We start from the raw sequence: 18,416 nt of genomic DNA on the forward strand, positions 1-18,416 counted from the left end.
GAATTTCAATGTCAAGAGATCAAGTGTACCAGAAATGTCCCATTTTCTTGTATTCTTTGAATCAAAGTAAATCAGGCTCTAAGTACCCATTCTGTCATGGTTATAGAAAGTCTAATTTTTGGCATTATCAGGTTCCCTCCCCTGCCCTGGAGTCACACAAAGATCTGGGGGCTTCTGGATACCCAGGAAATAGTCAAGGGGCATCTTCAATTTACCATGATATCAGCTACCATCATCATCATGTTGGTACACATAGCACATAGAAGTCTGGGTACCCAACGTTCTGAACCTTACCAAGGCACATTGCCCAAGGGTATAAAAGCTTCTAAGATGCTAAGAGAAGGAACAATTCAAGATACCACTATTGGCCAAGTTTCCTTTAATGAAGGTATCATAACCTATCTTCTCTACTCCATCTCATTAAGAGATACTCTTCTAATAAAATGTTACTTCTTATATTTAATAATTATTACTTATGCTTACAGAAAACTAAATTTAAATTTGTATACATGTTTTGTTGCTGAGATATTTGATACAGTGATCAATAAAACATCATCAAACATAAAAATACATTACATCAGGATAAAATTGTGTGAGGGAAGTGGAATGGAAATATTATTTTAAGGAATAAAAGAAATGATGTAAAATATCTGACAGTTAAAGAGTTTGTCTTGTACTTTTAAAATGGATAATGGTGGCTGTCATGTCATAATGATATTCTATTCTAGTAGGTACCATATAAGAGTTTTATTTTTAGGGGCGCCTGGGTGGCTTAGTCGGTTAAGCGTCCGACTTTCGCTTGGTTCATGATCTCATGGTTCGTGGGTTCGAGCCCCGCGTCGGGCTCTGTGCTGACTGCCAGCTCAGAGCCTGGAGCCTGTTTCAGTCTGTGACTCCCTCTCTCTCTGACCCTCCCCTGCTCATTCTGTCTCTCTCTCTCTCTCTCTCTCCTAGAAATAAATAAAAACATTAAAAAAATAAAAAAAAATTAAAAAAAAAAAATAAAGTGGACATAGCCACCATTTTGTTACGGTTGTGAGGCAGTTGTTTCTCGATGGATTTACACCTTCCAGTAGCCTGGCATGGTTGTTAAGCGCTTGGGTTCTGAAACTTGACCTCCTGAGCTTTACCTCTTAGTAGGTCTGTGATCTTGGGTAAATCTTTTAACTTCCCTGCGTCTCAGTTTCCTCATCTCTAGAATGGAAATAAGACTATTGTGAGGATGGGCTGAGTCAATAGATATAAAGTCCTTAGCATGTATCGGCATAGTAAGTGCTCAGTAAATGTTGCTACCCTTGTTGATAATCCGCCCTTCTATAACAGCTGATGTAGACACACACAGGCGTAGTCTCCTGGTACACAGTCAAAAATGTAACCCCCATCTCCCTCCCACCAAAAGGCCTATATCTTCTTTTTCAAATTCCTTCTACCCTCCTGCCCACTCCCACTCCCCCTCCCCTGGCCCTTGGCCCCAGTGTGGTCTGGATGGGCCCCACAGGGGCAGGGACAGGGACAGGACGTGGGGCTGTATCTGACAGGAACCTGAGGGGCTGGCCCGGGAGGGGATTGGGGCCCGGCTTCCTGAGAGGAGGATGGGCTAAGGCAGGCACACAGTGCCGGAGAAGATGCCCTCCTGGGCCCTCCTGGTGGTTACCTCCTGCCTCCTCCTGGCCCCCCAAAACCTGGCACAAGTCAGCAGCCAAGGTGAGGTGTATGGAGGGTGGAGATCACCTATACCCAGGAAGAGGGAGCCCTGGGAGGGGCGCAAGGTAGGAGGCTCCCACTAGTCCCCTACTCTTGCCCATAAACATGCCTGGGAGGACTCAGAGCCCAACTCAGCAGCTGTTCCTCAGGTACCTCCTTGCTGGCCTCGGATTCAGAGCCCCTGAAATGTTTCTCTCGAACCTTTGAGGACCTCACTTGCTTCTGGGATGAGGAAGAAGCAGCGCCCAATGGAACATACCAGCTGCTGTATGCTTATCCAGGGTATGTGCTGGGCTATGCCACACTCCCCTGTATCTGTCCTGTACTTACTCAGCCGAGCCCCCCCCCCACCCCCCCCAAAAGCTTCCCTGCCTTTGGCCCTGTCAGGGGACTATTCTAATTACATGCCCTCAGTAGCTACTTAATGAACATATGTGCTTTGGATATCACCAGTTCCGGCCCCTGCATAACCCCCAACCCCACTTATCCCAGGCACTGAGGAGAAAAATGGCAGTGATGGAAATAGAAGTTGGGCTTAGGCCAGACTTGGGTCCTCAGAGCCTGTGGTGGTGGCCGTGTAGGTAGAAGAGACTCCTCCTGCTCCCACAGGGAGAAGCCCCGCGCCTGCCCCCTTAGTTTCGAGAAGATGCTGCCCTTTGGAACCCGATATGTGTGCCAGTTTCCAGCCCAGGATGAAGTTCGCCTGTTCTTTCCACTGCACCTGTGGGTGAAGAACATGTTTCTGAACCAGACTCTGACCCAGCGGGTGCTCTTTGTGGACAGTGTGGGTAAGGGCCATCCTCCTGTCACCCTGGCCCCTCGATTTGCTGCCTTCATCCAGCTCCTTGGATCAGACTGGTCTGTGCTCTCTTGGGGCCACATGGATGCCCTTCATTACCAGATGCTAGAGGTACCTCAAGACCCCCTTATCATTCTTCCCAGACTTGGCCTCCAAAACTTCATCCATCCAAGACTTTATTTCACACCAGAGACAACCTGTGCCCCACCCCACCCCCATCACTAACCTATGCATCTACTCATTCAACAGTTACAGACTACCTTCTATGTGCCAGGCACTGTGCTAGGTGACAAAGATACAGAAATGAAGAGATCCCTGCTCTTGAGGAGCACTGAGTCTAACAAACCTGAAAAGAGGCCACTGTTCTAATGAGGAAGGGAGAACAGGATAAGGAGTCTCCTTGCCCTGGCTTCCAAGAGAGCAATGGTCTGGGATCTCCTAGAACCCCGGGGCTGCCTGCAATCCAGCTTCCAGCTCCTCTCTCTACAGTCCGTGGGTTGAACCATAGACTGTGGCACTCAGAGGGCTCTAATGTCTCCTGTCTTGTCCTGTCAGGCCTGCCAGCTCCCCCAAATATCATTAAGGCTGTGGGCGGGAGCCAACCAGGGGAACTTCAGATCAGCTGGGAGACCCCAGCTCCTGAAATCAGTGATTTCCTGAGGCACGAACTCCGCTATGGCCCCAAGGACCCCAGGAATTCCACTGCTCTCACAGTCGTGCAGCTGCTGCCCACAGAAACCTGCTGTCCGGCCCTGCAGAGACTAAACCCAGCCCAGGCTCTGCACCAGCCTCTGTGTGCTCAGCCCGCGATGCCCCAACAGGATGGACCGGAGCAGACCTCCCCAACTAGAGAAGTATCCTGGCCTTCTTCTGCCCTACCTCCTATCTCCTACCCCTAATTTTGCCCCACGAAAGGACAGGCTGTACTTTGGGGATTCCAGATTGGGTTGGTCCATGGGAAGTTAGTATGGGCATGGGAGCCATGTCTATTTAGGAATCTCCCACTTTGGGTCATTCACACCAACAAAATTGAGCATTTCAGGCCTTTGAGGTAATGGGGATTTCCCTAAAAAGCTCTGAACACCACCTGAAACCCACTGACCTGGCCCCTAGTCTGTGTGCGTATCTATCCGGTGAGGAACTGGGCATCTCTCCACAGGTATGCTGTGGGGCTTCAAATATAAGAGATGGAGGCTGTCTGGGTTGGGAGGCAGACCTAACTTCTGAGGCTGGGATTCTTCTCCCAAGGCTTCATCTCTGACAGTGATGAGTGGAAGCTGCCTCATCTCAGGGCTCCAGCCTGGTAAATCCTATGAGCTGCAGCTGCGCAGCCAACCCGACGGGGTCTCCCTCCAAGGCTCCTGGGGATCCTGGTCCGTCCCTGCAACTGTGGACCTGCCTGGAGATGCAGGTGAGTCAACAAAAGAATGGGAAGATAGGGAGGAGATAGAAAAGATCTCTAGAGAGACCTGGACTGGATATGGAAGCTCTGAGAACCATGGTCCTTCCTGATGACCTCAAACTTGCCACTGGACAGTTAACTGTGTTCAGGGAGAGAACAAAGAATGAAAGTAAATATTCCAGGTTATGTGTGAAGATGATCTGGATGTCCTATAGAGTGGGGATGTGTTGGCCCTGATGGGATTTCCTTCTGTTAACGTAGTGGAAATTGGACTACAGTGCTTTACCTTGAACCTGAAGAATGTTACCTGTCAGTGGCAGCAACAGGACCATGCCAGCTCCCAAGGCTTCTTCTACCACAGCAGGGCACGGTGCTGTCCCGGAAACAGGTAAGAGCTGAACTGCTGGTTGAGTCTGATGTCATGAGAGAGGGACAATCACACAGAAAGGGAGAGATTGTTCGAGGTCCTCTTCACTCCCCTTCCTTGTCCCAAAACCGAATGGTCTCCATGCACTAATCCTCGGGTAGGTATTTGACCTTCTCAATTTCTCTCCATCCCCATTGAAATGCCTTGGTGTCATCCAGATTTAATCATGTCACCCGGACCACTGCAACTGCCTATATTCTCATTCACCTGCAATTTATCCCCCATGCTGCTGACAGAGTGACCTTTGTTAAACTCAAACTTTGAATGGCCTCTACTCAAATAGGTACTGCAGCCCTCCATTATCTATCAAATCCAATCAAAACCACACCTTCAAGAATTACCACCAAGCACCTCACTGATCTATCGCTCTTTCCATATCCAATCTAAAACCATGTCTTATTGATTTTACCTATTAAATATCTCTAGAATCTGTCTACTTTACATCACTGCCAGTCTCCTAGCTCAGTTGGGCAACCAAGAAGACTTATTAACTGGGCACCTCTTGAATCCTCCAAATCATTCTCCACATAGGAGCTGGAGTGATTTTTTTTTTTTTTAAAGAGAGAGCTCGGACAATTGAGCGGGGGCGGGGGGGGGGGGGCGGGTTGCAGTGGGAGAGAGAGAATCTTAAACAGGCTCCTGAGCTGAAATCAAGAGTTGGTCAGACACTCAAGTGACTGAGCCATCCAGGTGCCCCTGGGGTGATCTTTTAAAGTGCAAAAATGAATATAACACTCTTGGCTTAAAAGTCTTCAATAGCTTCCCACTGATCTTGGGATAAAAAGAAAGAAAGAAACAAAAAGAACCCTATTGTGACCTTATAAATTACTGAAAGACTTAGCCCCTACCTATGCCTTCAGCTTCATCTTACACTCTTCTGTCTTTTCCTCTCTCTGACTCTTTGGTCCCCTTCTATCTGCCATATTCTCTCCTGCCTCTGGGTCTTTGCACATGCTGTCTACCCAGCCCTCCTGTCTTAACTTCTACTTATCCTTCAGTTCTCAACTCAAATGTCACCTCCTCAGGGAACCCTCCCCTGATCTTCCCCATTAGGTCCAACAGCACTATTATACATGCTTATTCTACCATATATCTCTCCTTCTTAAGTATTTTTCATAGTTATAATTTTACATTTATACTTTATGGGGTTATTTGACTGATAATATCACTCTCAGAACTCCAGTTGAGAACGGCTGATCTTGACTATACATGATGCCTAAGGCAAAGCCAATGTCTGCTTTTACTCACTAATGTATTCTCACTTACCACAGTGCTTGCTTGGGATTCTCTCTCTCTGCCCCTCCCCGGCTCATGCTGTGTGCGTGTCTCTTTCTCAAAAATAAATAATCATTAAAACAACTTTCTAAAATATGTCTTGGAGCCCATTACAAAAAGATGCAACTCATTCTTTTAAATAAGTGCACAGCTTTCCAAAGTCTAGCTGTGCCATGAATGGATTAAAGGGAAGCAAAACTGAAGTCATCATTTCTTCTACCAAAACCTGCTCCACCTTCAATTGTCCTCCATCCTACATCAACTTGGTTTTTCAGACCTGAAACATGGAACTCACCCTGGACTTCTGCCATTTCCCCACCCTCCAGATCCAATCAGAAATGGTCTTATCATTTCTGCCTCTTCAATATCCTCTGAATCCATCTATTTTTGTCCACCCCCATTGCCACAACCCTATTCCAGGTCCTCATCACCTCATACATGGAATTTTTATGGAAGCCATAAAAGTGTCCTAATGGATTTCCTTGCTTCTAGTCTGTCCTCGTGAATAGTTTCCTACAACCTGCAGTTACAGTGATCTTCCCAAAGTGCAATGCTAATTATGACAATTTTTGATTTAAAAGTCTTAAATGTCTCCATAATCATTATAAGATTAAGTTCAAGCTCCTTAGAAAGGTCATAAGGCCCTCCATGACCTTAGTCTGCCCTCTCCTATTTACCACTCACCACCAGGCCCTCTAAGCTCAGAGTATTTTGCACACTTCGAATTTCCCCCAAAGCACTATATCTCTTATTTGTGCACAAGTATGTGACTGGTATGCCTCTTTGTCCCCTCTGCCTATCCTATTTATAGTCCAAGATGCAGTCTAAGCACTGCCTTGCTCAGGAAGTATTCTCTGACGGTCCCAGTCTTGGTTAGATTATCCTCTTTGATACCCCCCCAAACGAGCCAGGGTACACCACAGAAAAATATCATCTGTTTTTCTGCCTCTTCCACTGGAGTGAAAGCTCCTTGATTATTCCTCTATGTATTCATAGTACCTAGCACAGCGCCTGGCACATGGTATCAATTATTCGTTGAATAAAGAAGTAAACATACGAATATATTAATAGGGGCGCCTGGGTGGCTCAGTCAGTTAAATGTCCAACTTCGGCTCAGGTCATGATCTCATGATTCATGCTCTGAGCCCCACAACAGGCTCTGTGCTGAGAGCTCAGAGCCTGGAGCCTGCTTCAGATTCTGTGTCTCCCCCTCTCTCTCTTTCTGCCCATCCCCCACTCATGCTGTCTTCCAAGAATGAATAAACGTTTAAAAAAATTTTAACATATAAATATATTAATAAATAATTGTAGTAATAGCTAGCAATTTAGGCATTACAATCAGGAAGAGACGTGCTTCACTTGTGCAATAAACAATTATTGAGAGTGACTATGTGGCAGGTATTGGAATAGAGTGACAAATGAAACAGCAAAGTTTCCACATTATTGGGGCTGACATTTTAGTCAGGGGGAAAGGAAGGGGTGACAAAGAAGTAAAGAAATCAAGAAACAAGGTTATATGATAGAGACTAAGTGGGAGGGATGGGGGGTGGATGCTAATCTAGACTCTGTGGTCTAGAGAAGCCTCGCCAAGGAGGTGACAGGTGAGCTGAGACCTAAGTGGCAAAAAAGAATGAGTCACATGAAGATCTAGAGTCAGAGCAACCCAGGGCAAGGTGAAGTGCAAAGGCAGTACATGTGGCATATTTATAGCACAGAAAGAAGGCCCATGTGGATGAAGGGTGGCAAACAGGTGTAAGAATTACAGGAGAGTAGCCAGGTAGAGAAGAATTAAATCACATAGAGTCCTGTGGGCCCTGGTATGGAGTCTGGATTTCATTCAAGGTGGGACAGAGAGCCATGAAGGATTTTAAGCAGAAGAGTGATGTGATGTGATTTTAATTTTAAAAACATATGTTTCTCTGTGATATTATAAAGAAGCACACATAGAAGCAGAGTCACCAGTTAGAAGTTTGCCTTAATCCAGGCAAGAGAGAGGTAGTTCATCGCATGTGGAAGTGTTAAAGATTTCAATAAATGGACAGATTTGTGATATATTCTGGTCATTATCAGATCAACATTTGGGAAGCAAATTCTGGTAACTATGTGGAAAACAAACTGAAAGGAGTGGAAAATTAAGGCAGAAAAGCCAGCTGGGAGGCTGTTGTAATCATCTAATGGTCAAATAATATATACAGGTGACTAGCAGGGCTGCTGTAGAACAGATTAAAAACATAAGTATGTTTCCACCAGAAAGAAGGCTCTTTGAAACAGTCCAGTGAAGTAGGTATTATTAACCCATTTTATCAATGAGGAAATGGAAGCAGAGGTCAATCAAATAATTTTCCAGAGTTGTATACCAGTAAGCAAGGCAGGAACTCTATAGCTCAGGCTATTTTCATGTATCATCTAGCTCTTTCCCTAAGAGGAAGAGGATGGACACCAAAGTAAACTTCAGAAAACAAAACACCATGGCAGGAAGACAGAGAGAAAGGCCTGGAAGCCGAGGGAGGAGTTAGATTACGGTCCCTACAGGCCGTATCACCTGTGGGATGAGAACAATCAGGATTAGTCTCTGGGGCAGGCCTGATTCAATGACTCTGTGGGGATGATCCTTAGGGACCCCATCTGGGAGAAGTGTGAAGAGGAGAAAGCTCCGGGATTAAAACCCTCCCAGTTCTCTCGCTGCCATTTCAAGTCACGAAACGACAGTGTTATTCACATCCTTGTGGAGGTGACCACAGCCCAGGGTGCCGTTCACAGCTACCTGGGCTCCCCTTTCTGGATCCGCCAGGCTGGTAAGAACTTTTTCCCTTCCCCTCCCATGTATCCCCTGCCCCTACGACTCCTGACCCCTTGCCCAGGATGACTTCTGGTTACTTCTGACCGGTGGCCCTGGTGGCATGAGATCTCATGCACAGAAGGGCTTAGCCAGTCCCTGCCGGCATCCCTGTAGTGCTCATCCCCACTCCAAACTTGTACTGGAGGGAGGTCTCCAGCGGGCAGCTGGAATTGCAGTGGAAACACCCATCATCCTGGGGTGCCCAAGAGACCTGCTATCAGCTCCGGTACACAGGAGAAGGCCATCAAGACTGGAAGGTACGATCGAGGGAAAAATGCCCACAGACCTCACTACACATGGTATTCCTGAGTTCCATCGGGTCTGTTATCAGGACTGAAGGTGTCTATGTATCTGTGTCTGGGTTTGTAGATCTGTGTTTATCTGATGCAACTGGTATCTTAGTCTCTCTTTGACATTTGATACTGTTGACCACGACCATTTAAATTTTTCTCTTCCCTTTGCCTTTGGGATATCAGTTCTCCTGATTCTCAAACTATTTCTCTGGCTGAACCATCTCATTCTTTCCTACTTTCATTCTCATTAACCACATGTATATACAACTTCTCACCAGATAGCTCTACATAAAAGACCCTTGGGGCATTTCAGAGCCAGTATACCCAAAACTAAACTGACCTTCCTCCCCAAGCTTATTTTGCCTTTTTATTGAGGTGTAAGTTACATTCATTAAAGTACACAGATCTTACATATACAATTGATTAACTTGTACATGTGAACGCCTATGTAACCATTACCCAGATCAAGATAATAGGTTATTTCCAGCATCCCAGAAGCATCTCAGGCCCCTTACAGTCACACACACCCAAGGTAACTACCATTTTGACACCACTACTATTTTGACAAGTTTTGACTGTTTTTTGAACAAAATGGAACCATACAGTGTTTCGTTCTCAAACTTACTTCTTTGTTCTCTATCTGACAACGGTACTACCACTTACCCAGTTATCCAAGCCTGGAATCAGCCTGGACTCTTCTTCCTTTTCCCTTGTCCCCTTCCCTCCATTTATCAACAAGTAAGTTGAGTTTATTGTACCGACAGTCCTCACATCGCCACTCCCACTGCCTTCCCCTCATCTTTGACAAACCCAGCTTGGCCCTCCATGCTCTTAGCACACGGAACTAGGCTGTAATCCCCAACCAAGCAACCCAGGCAGCATGGCATGCTTCTTCACGTTCCCATCGTGCCCTACTCATAGCATCATTATAGCACTGATTGCATGCCTTCCTCATTAGACTTGTGAGAAACCATGTTTCATTTATCCTTTTCCCCAAGTGCCCAACCCAGTGCTTGTTGTATCGCCAGCAGTTCCTAAGTGTTGGCCACCTGATTGCTAGTCTCCCTGCCCGTCCACACGACGCTTGTTTCCTCTGCTTGGAATCTGTCCTTGTACCACCAGCACCTAGCATCCGCTACTGGATGCATGTTACTTGTGAACAGTCCATGTGGCCCTGAGTATCTGAATGTGCCCGGGGTTTCCATCGCCCGACCTGCACCCTGGTGAGCACCTCTGGCGGGACGTCCGCGTGTCCTGGTCAGTGTGTGTATGTTTTCGTGTCAGGATGAGTAGTTGGTTCTCCGTGCAGATGAGGTCTGTGTGCTAGCCTGTGTGCCGGGGTGCGGTTCTCGAAGGCCAGGCGTGCGTCGTGCGTCGTGCCTCGGGAGGGCGAGACCGCTGTCAGAGAGGGGCTCTCCACCCGGATGCATGTTTTCTGCCAGGGAGGTTAGTTGAGGGGAAGAGGGGTAGGGGCGGATCCCCGAAGATTCAAAGCTGTAGGATTCTGGCCAAAAGGATGCCAGGCTCTCGAGGCTGCGACGCCGGCGCACCGCCCCCCGGAGCCTGCCCACCGGCTTGTCCCCCTCTGCGCAGGTGCTGGAGCCGCCTCTCGGCGCCCAGGGAGAGACCTTGGAGCTGCGCCCGCGCTCCCGCTACCGCTTACAGATGCGCGCCAGGCTCCACGGCCCCACCTACCAAGGGCCCTGGAGCGCCTGGTCAGACCCAGTGCGGGTAGAAACCGCCTCCGAGACTGGTGAGGGCCCGGCCTGGGCAAGCGCTCTGCGTCTGCGCGAGTTGGGGGCTTCGGGGTGGGCCCGCGCAGCGCGGGGCGGGTCTGAGGGGCGGGCCCAGGGCGGGGCCTGGCGGGGCCTGGCTGGCCCTGGGTTCCATCCAGCGGCGGCAGAGGTCTGACTGGTTTCGTCCCTTAGCCTGGATCTCCTTGGTGACCGCTCTGCTCGTGGTGCTGGGCCTCAGCACCCTCCTGGGCCTGCTGCTGCTGAGGTGGCAGTTTCCTGCGCACTACAGGTACCGCCCCGGTCACGCAGGAGACGGGACCGTGGTCCGGGTGGGGCCAGAGGCCTCTAAACAAGCATCCCAGGGTTTCTCAATGCCACCAGCCCTCCCGAGGACCGCAGGGCCACACCTGTGGCTTCAGCCACTTCCTGCACGTCTCCCCTGGGAGTCACACCGCCTGCTCACACTCTGACATGCCCGCTATCCTGGACACCTCAAACAACCCCACCTCCTGGCTCCTCATCTCAGTAACAAGGCTACTGTCCACCCATCACCCAGACCAGAACACTGGACGCCTCCCTCCCCTCTATCCAGTCTGGCCTGGTCTGGTCATTCCACCTCCTAAGCCTCACTCAAACAGTGGCCCCCCTTTTCTAGCCCTACTGTAGACACCAACTAGCTCACTGAAACAGAGCCTCTTTCCCCTCCAATCTAGCCTCACATAGCCACCCAAAGAGTCTGCCATTCCCCTCCTTAAGTCTCATGACTCGTGCACCAGGATAGAGTCCAGACTCTGGAATGACAAGCAAGGCTCTGTAAAATCTGGCCCTGGCCAGAATTTGCAACCCCCACCCCCTCCCTGTGCATTCAGCCTTGCCAAACTGTTGGGGATTCCCTCCACCAATCAAGTGGTTTTACTTCTTGGTACCTTTGCATATGATATCCCCTCTGCCAGGAATATCCTCCCTGGATGACTAATCCCCTTTTTATCTTTAAATAACTTTCTCCACCAACTCCTAGAAAACTTTCCTAACCCTCCCCTCTTGGCTACTCTCTTTGTGCCTCAGTACAGACTTCTTTCACAGTACCAGTAGCATTTTACAGTATTTCTTTCTTTATATGTCTTCCCTCTACCTTACATGGTCATCTTTAAATCCTCAGCACAGTGCCTGCCAAATAGCACATCCTTAAATAAATGTTATTAATGACTTGTTTATGTGGAAAGACTAAAGCTGAAAAGAAATGTCATTGGAAGTTATAAACATGAGGATAGAAAAAAAAAAAACAAACAAAAACATGAGGATAGCATCCGTACACCTCAGTCCTTTCATTGGTAACATCTCTTGGTTCTTGAAGACCTAGCTCAGAAGGCAAGTCCTCCAAGCAGCCTCTTTTGGTGACCCTAGGCTAGGTGAGATGTCCCTCCTCTGTGCTCCCATCTCTCCTTGAACATGTCTTTCTTTGAATTTTTAATCCACTCATATGTATGAGCAGACCAGATTATAGCCTCTCTGCAGGTGGTCAGATCCAACAAAAAAGTTGGGGGGAGGTGCTGCTGCTGACCCAGGCATACTCAGTTCCTTGTCACCAGTTTGCCAGATAAATCAGTCCTCCCCTGGAGAGATACAAGTGAGGTCGCAAAAGAAGCCTGAAATCTTGTTCAGCTGAAGTCTTTCCATGCAGAAATATGAGCCTAAAGAATTGGAGGTTCCCCCAACATACCTTAATCTGTAGTCTTCCCAGAGAGACCACCTTCCCCAGTAACTCAGTAATAAACCCCTCTGGTTCTCTTCATTCGCCCATTCAACTAATTTCTTGTGTGCCTACTATGGGCCAGACAGTTTTCTATACCCTGGACATACAGGACTGAGCAAATAGACACACTCTTTGTGCTCATGGAGTTTATATTTTAGTGGAATAAGACAGACCTCCCCCCAAATGGATAATAATATAATGCATATGCCATTAAGTGCTATAAAGAAAAATAAAGCAGAAATAGGGGCGGGGACGGGAGGTGGTAGTATTTTAGACATGGCAGTCAGAGAAGGCCTCTCTGCCAGGATGACATTTGAGCAGAGACCCAAATGAAACGAGGGAACAAATCAAGAGGCAGAGAGAATGGTAAGTACAAAGACCCTGAAGCAGGGATGTTTGAGGAAACTCAAACCCTTTTTTTGAACCTCCCCACTACTGACTTCCCTTCCCTCCTTTTCATCTATGCTCCTCTACCTTCCTTTATTGCCTTGACTGTATTCTTACCTCTCCAAGCCTTATTCCCTGATCTCAGCCTCACCCCCACCACAGTCGTCTCCTCCTCCCTCCTAATTCACTCCTGTAATTCAGTCTCCTTCTCTTCCTTCTCCCCAAGGAGCCTGAAGCATGCCCTGTGGCCCTCACTTCCAGATCTGCATCGGGTCCTAGGCCAGTACCTTAGGGATACTGCAGCACTGAGTCCAGTGAGTGCCTTCCCCCCACCGCCCCCCCGCCAAGCCCTGCCTGGAGCTGGACCCTTGCCCCATTGTACACTCTTCCAAGGCCCTTGCCCACCAGCATACCATCCCTAAGCTCTGCCCACAGCCTACGCCTCCTTCCTGCGCAATCCAGGTCCTCCCCCCACGGGTCCTGCTCTGATCCGGACTCCTTCCCCCCCATCTCTCCCAGCCCAAGGCTGCAGCCTCAGATGCCTATGAGGAAGTGGAACCCAGCCCCCTTGAAATTCTACCCAAGTCCTCAGAGAAGACTCCTGTGGCCCTATGTTCCTCCCAGGCCCAGATGGACTACCGAAGATTGCCCCCTTCTTGCCTGGGGACCATGCCTCTGTCCGTGTGCCCACCCATGGCTGAGATGGGGTCTTATTGTACCACTCACATTGCCAACCATTCCTATTTACCTCTAAGCTGCTGGCAGGCCCCTCTCTCCCAGTACCCTGGACAGATCCAAACCCACCAGACCTCTTTTCCCATCCTCCCTACCCACCCCAGCCTCACCATACAAACCTCTCAGATCTCACGTCCATCCCCCCCTGTCGGTCCTCACAGCTGGGCTCCACGACACTGACCACTGATGATGACCGTTTGGTACTGCTGCTGACATAAAGCCAGGACCCTTGCTCCTCACACCAGGCTCATTTGACTAAGCTGCTCTAACTTTCACCTACTTTCTCTCTCCTCCCTAATGCTTGACTCCTTGAAAAGACATCACATCCCCACTTCCCATTTGCTCTTCAGACTACTTTAGTTAGTTCCCTTACTTTGCGAAGGAAACTACCCAGGCAGAGTTCACTTCAAATCATGAAATTGTAAGATCCAATAGGATCTTATCAATCCTCAATTTATTTGATCTCTCTGTGGCATCTGTCATGGTGGCCACTCAACTCCCCTTTAAAATCTCTCCTACCTTGGCTTCCACAATATTGCCATCTCTCCTGGCTCTGAATATAGGAGTAGTTAAAAGCATAAACTCTGGAGTCACAGCTGGGTTCAATTCCTCTTACCTGCTTGCTAGCTGTGTGACCTTGGGCATGTAACTTAAAGTCTGTAAGCCTTGATTTATCTCGTTTATTAAAATAGGAATGGCGACAGAACCTCACCGACTTGTGAAGAGAATTAAGTGAGATCATCTAAATAGAGCACAGTGCCTAGGACATAGTGTTGAATATACCTGACCTATTGTAATTATTCCTTCTTATTCTCTTATCCTGGCATGTCTTCCACCCCTTAATTATTGTAGTTCCTCAAGAATCCGTTGACTTTCCTATAAGCTCATCATTCATTCCAAAGTTCTTATCTCTAGCCCTGACTTCTGCTATAGTACCTGTGATGCTTTATGCAAGTAAGTGTTTACATGTTTGTCTCCCACTATGAGATTGTGAGCTCCTTGAGGGCAAGGGATGTGATTTATTTGTCTTTCCCCCCCAGCACCTAGAGCAGTGCTTGGTGCATGGTAGTAGGCCTTCAATAAAGGTTTTCTAAATGAAGGACATCTTTCTGGACAATGCCACCTTAACCTCATGCCAAGCTCCCTCATTCTCTAAGCCATTCATTTTCAGCAGTAAATGTGCTTAGGCCATTCTGTTTATAGATTCCCCTGACTCATTCAAATTCACAAATAAATGGTATTCTTTGCTGGCTCCAATCATACCCACTGTATTAGTCAAGGTCCTGGCAGAAAGACATGGCACACTCAAACTGGGCATCTTGATGAGAGTTTAATAACGGCCATATTTATAAAGATAAGGCAGGATTTAATGGAAAACCATCAAGGACTAGGGCAGTGCCCAAGTGCTAGCATTAGCTGGGAGCTGGTACCACCCCTAGGTATCAAGGGGTATGGGGGGGAGGGGAGTGTAGTTACTAGATCACAAGAGAATAGCTCTAAGAGAGGGCTTACTGACAGGAGTGGTGACCTTTGGTAGAAAGATACAACCAAGCTGTGGGGACACGGCAGGGAGGGAGCGGGGAATAAATAGCTCATGCTCACTCTCCCCCCACCCTTTGTTCTCCTCCGTATTAGTTTGCTAGCACTGGTGTAACAAAGTACCACAAAGTTGGTGGCGTAAACAACAGAAATGTATTGTGTCACAGTTCTGGAGGCTTAGAAGTTCAGGGTGTCATCAGAGTTAATTCCTTCCAAGAGCTGTGGGGAACAATCTGTTCCAGGCCTGTCCTCTAGCTTCTAGTGGTTTCCTGGCAATCCTGGTGTTCCTTGGCTTGTAGAAGCATCACCCCCATCTCTGCCTTTCTCTTCATATGGCATTTTCCTTGTGTGTTTCTGTGTCTAAGCTTCCCCATTTTATAAGGACACCAGTTTCACTGGATTAGGGCCCACTGAAATGACTTCATCTTAACTAATTATATCTGCAATGAGCCTATTTCCAAATAAGGTTCCACTCTGGAGTATTGGGGCTTAGGAATTCAACATGTGAAGGGGGGGGCAGGGACACAATTTAATCCATAGTATCCTCCCATTTGAGGAACTCAAACAGAAACCAAAGCCCAAGGTAATCCATTGATGTAGGCCATATAAATCAGCTTCACAGGGCACAAGGCATGGTAGAAAAGGCCAAAGAGTGGGTCTGAATGAGACAAATGGATGACATCCAGTATACCTGTTTTCCATAATTCCTTCCACTAGCCATGGTCAAGGCTCCAACTCTATTCTTAAAGACTTAAGACTAGGATTGAGAGTCAAACCACTAAACTGCTCACCTTTACACCACTGTCCTAACCACTTTGACTTCCTAGGGTCCACCTCCTCCATCTCTACTGAGCTGTTGCTACAGCCTTCCAACTAATATCTCTGCCTCCAGTATCTCTCCTTAAACCCAATCTGTATGTTACCTACAGATTGATCTTCCTATTCATCCCACTCCATGCCTCTAAATCTTTGGCTTCACTCTTCAGAACCTGATCTTTTCCTCTTCTAGTGTTTCCCCACATTAGGATTAAAAGCATTAACACAATGTCAAGCACATAGTAAATACTCAGCGTTTATTGAGTGATTTTTATTATCCCTACTGGGCTCTTCTATCCCCTAGATGTCACCAAATCGTATTCCTTCCGTGCCCTTTGCTTTCCTAGATTCAAGTCTTACAGGCGGGAGTTCCCTCATCTAATCAGCAACTTAGCCTTTAATTAGCCTTCTCTAAAGCCTTGTTCTCCTTCCCTCCAGCCTAAGACTAGTCCAGTATCCCAGCACTAGCAATAGCTGAGAGTGTTACCACCACTAGGTATCAAGGGGTGACAGGGGAGTATGGTTACTCGATTGCAAGAGAGTGGCCCTAAGAGAGGGTTACCTGACAGGAATGGTGACCTTTGGTAGACTGGAGAGCCTTCTTTCTTTCTTTCCTAGACTGGAAAGCTCCCTGTGTTATCTATCCCACTTCTTCCTGGGTAAGGTAACCCAGGCACCTTGTTCTATCAGCTGGCCCTTGCCTGGCCTCTTTTGCCTTCACCTTCAAACATGCATAGGCTTCTTGGTACTGGTTCCCTCGAGTTCCCATGCTCTGCCCCTTCCTCAATCCCAATCTTCTCACATAAGTATCCCATGTTTGCTGCCTCTACACTCTCCCCACCCCCACCCTTATTTCTGTGGCCCCTTCCTCAAGCATGCATTCTTCTCATCCAGTTCTCTTCCAAGTCACTGATGACTTATTTGTCAGTGGCCAAATCTGACCTTTTCTGTCACCATTCTTCTTGACCATTTTGCATATACTCAATTCCTCCCCCTTCAAGGCCCATGCCAGTATAATCTCCACTGGCTCTTTCATTCCTTTATTTTAAAATGTATGAATTCCCTGAGGTTGTCCCCTTCATTTACCCTGATTTTTCTCTATAGTTACCCTTACTCCAGAACTTGCTGGCTCTGTCCTACATTCAGATATGTTTTGTTTGGCCCTTCCCTACATAGAAATTCACTGATTCCACAATGCCTAGCAGATAAAGTCCAAACTCCTTAGCTTAACATTTGAGGCCCTGACCAGCCTGACTGTAGACAACCTTTTCTATGTTCTCTGGGCTTCAGGGACTCCCGGTTGCCAACCCCAAGTCGTAATTGGAAATTTAAAAAGTTGGAAAAAAAAAAAAAAGAATGCTTCAAAATAAAAAATAAAAACAGTATTAAGTTTGGGCTAAGAGCCCTAGATTTTTCTCTGTCATCATCAGAGTTGCTCTAATGATTGAAAACATGATTTTTCTAGCCTCCTCTCTGGAACAGTATACAATTTGGTTAGGAGTGCAGGGGCTAGCCAGATAGTTTGGCTCTACTATTTATTTTTGGCTATATGTCTTTGGGCACATTTCTAAACTTTTTCTGACCCAGTTTCTTTCTCTATCAAAAGGGGACAGAATATCTGCCCTATGGGATTAAGGATTAAACTCAATAATGTGTGTAAACTGTTTAAACACAGTCGTTAGTAGATGGCCAATAAATGGTACCCATTATTATCTTTATTATTGCTGCTCACCTCTAAGCATATTCACACAATTCATTCAAGCCATTATTAAAGCATTGGATTGAATGAATGGGAGTCAGACCTCACTTCCCACAAACTGTGTGGTCTCAGGCAAATCCCTTCCCTGGACCTTGGTTTTTCCATCTGTAAAATATGGGTATGTTGTCAGAATGGGGAGGATGCACCACACACATATTAGACTAGTGGATCTTCAAAATTTCTGACACCTCTAAAGCCCCATGGGTAGTAAAGCCACAATGTCTCTCAGTTCAATCTTATCTCCAGACAGGCAGGTCTGAATCCTGATCTTTTTTCTTAGCCTTAAGGAATTCACCCGTTTTTCAGCCTCATTTTCCCTGTTTGTAAAACAACAACAGAACAGTTTTTTAAAAACTAACACACGTGGGGCGTCTGGGTGGCTCAGTCGGTTGAGCGTCTGGCTCAGGTCAAGATCCCAGGGTCTAAGGACAGAGCCCCGCATCCGCCTCCCCTCAGAGAATCCTAAACAGGGATTAGGATTCTGCCCCTCCCCCCCCCAAAAAACCCCAAAACCAAACAAACCAAAACACACACACACACACACACACACCTTACGTCCTTCCTAGCAGTGCTCCTACAAGGCACCAAGCTAACTAGGTCTGGCCTTTCTGCTCCTGAGCTTCTCACCTCCTTCCCCCACCCCTGCCCACCTGCCTCCTTTCCCGTCTCAGAAGGGCTCGAGTGCTTTACGTCACCCCACCGTGTTCTTCACTTATGCATCATAAATACAATCCACATGCAGACTTTAACTGTGACGGGCCGGAGAGGGCAAGCTGAAGAATGAATGGAAGCGACTCCGGAATGCCGCGGCAGCTCAGGCCCCGCCCCTAGGCGCGCCCCGCCCCGCCCCTCTCTCTTTTCGGCACCAGTTCTCTGGAGACCCGCCTGAACTCTCTCACCCTTCAAATCACGCTCCATGACTGGATTCTCGTGAGATCTGTGACTTGCACCG

General features: G+C 47.6%; 1 protein-coding gene across 1 annotated transcript; it reads left to right on the forward strand.

Annotated features, from left to right (window-relative positions):
- Positions 1-1,625: 1,625 nt before the first annotated feature.
- Positions 1,626-13,663, forward strand: MPL (MPL proto-oncogene, thrombopoietin receptor). Its single transcript, XM_039238675.1, has 12 exons — positions 1,626-1,704; positions 1,854-1,986; positions 2,314-2,492; positions 3,059-3,357; positions 3,752-3,914; positions 4,167-4,293; positions 8,224-8,402; positions 8,561-8,703; positions 10,333-10,492; positions 10,668-10,764; positions 12,842-12,929; positions 13,135-13,663. Exons 1-12 carry the CDS (start codon positions 1,626-1,628, stop codon positions 13,528-13,530), a joined length of 2,043 nt encoding a protein of 680 aa, XP_039094606.1. The 3' UTR covers positions 13,531-13,663.
- Positions 13,664-18,416: the final 4,753 nt, after the last annotated feature.

The sequence above is a fragment of the Hyaena hyaena genome, unplaced genomic scaffold (genome assembly GCF_003009895.1).
Source record: "Hyaena hyaena isolate Hyena2069 unplaced genomic scaffold, ASM300989v1 scaffold_144, whole genome shotgun sequence".
In the NCBI taxonomy this organism is placed as follows: Eukaryota; Metazoa; Chordata; class Mammalia; order Carnivora; family Hyaenidae; genus Hyaena; species Hyaena hyaena.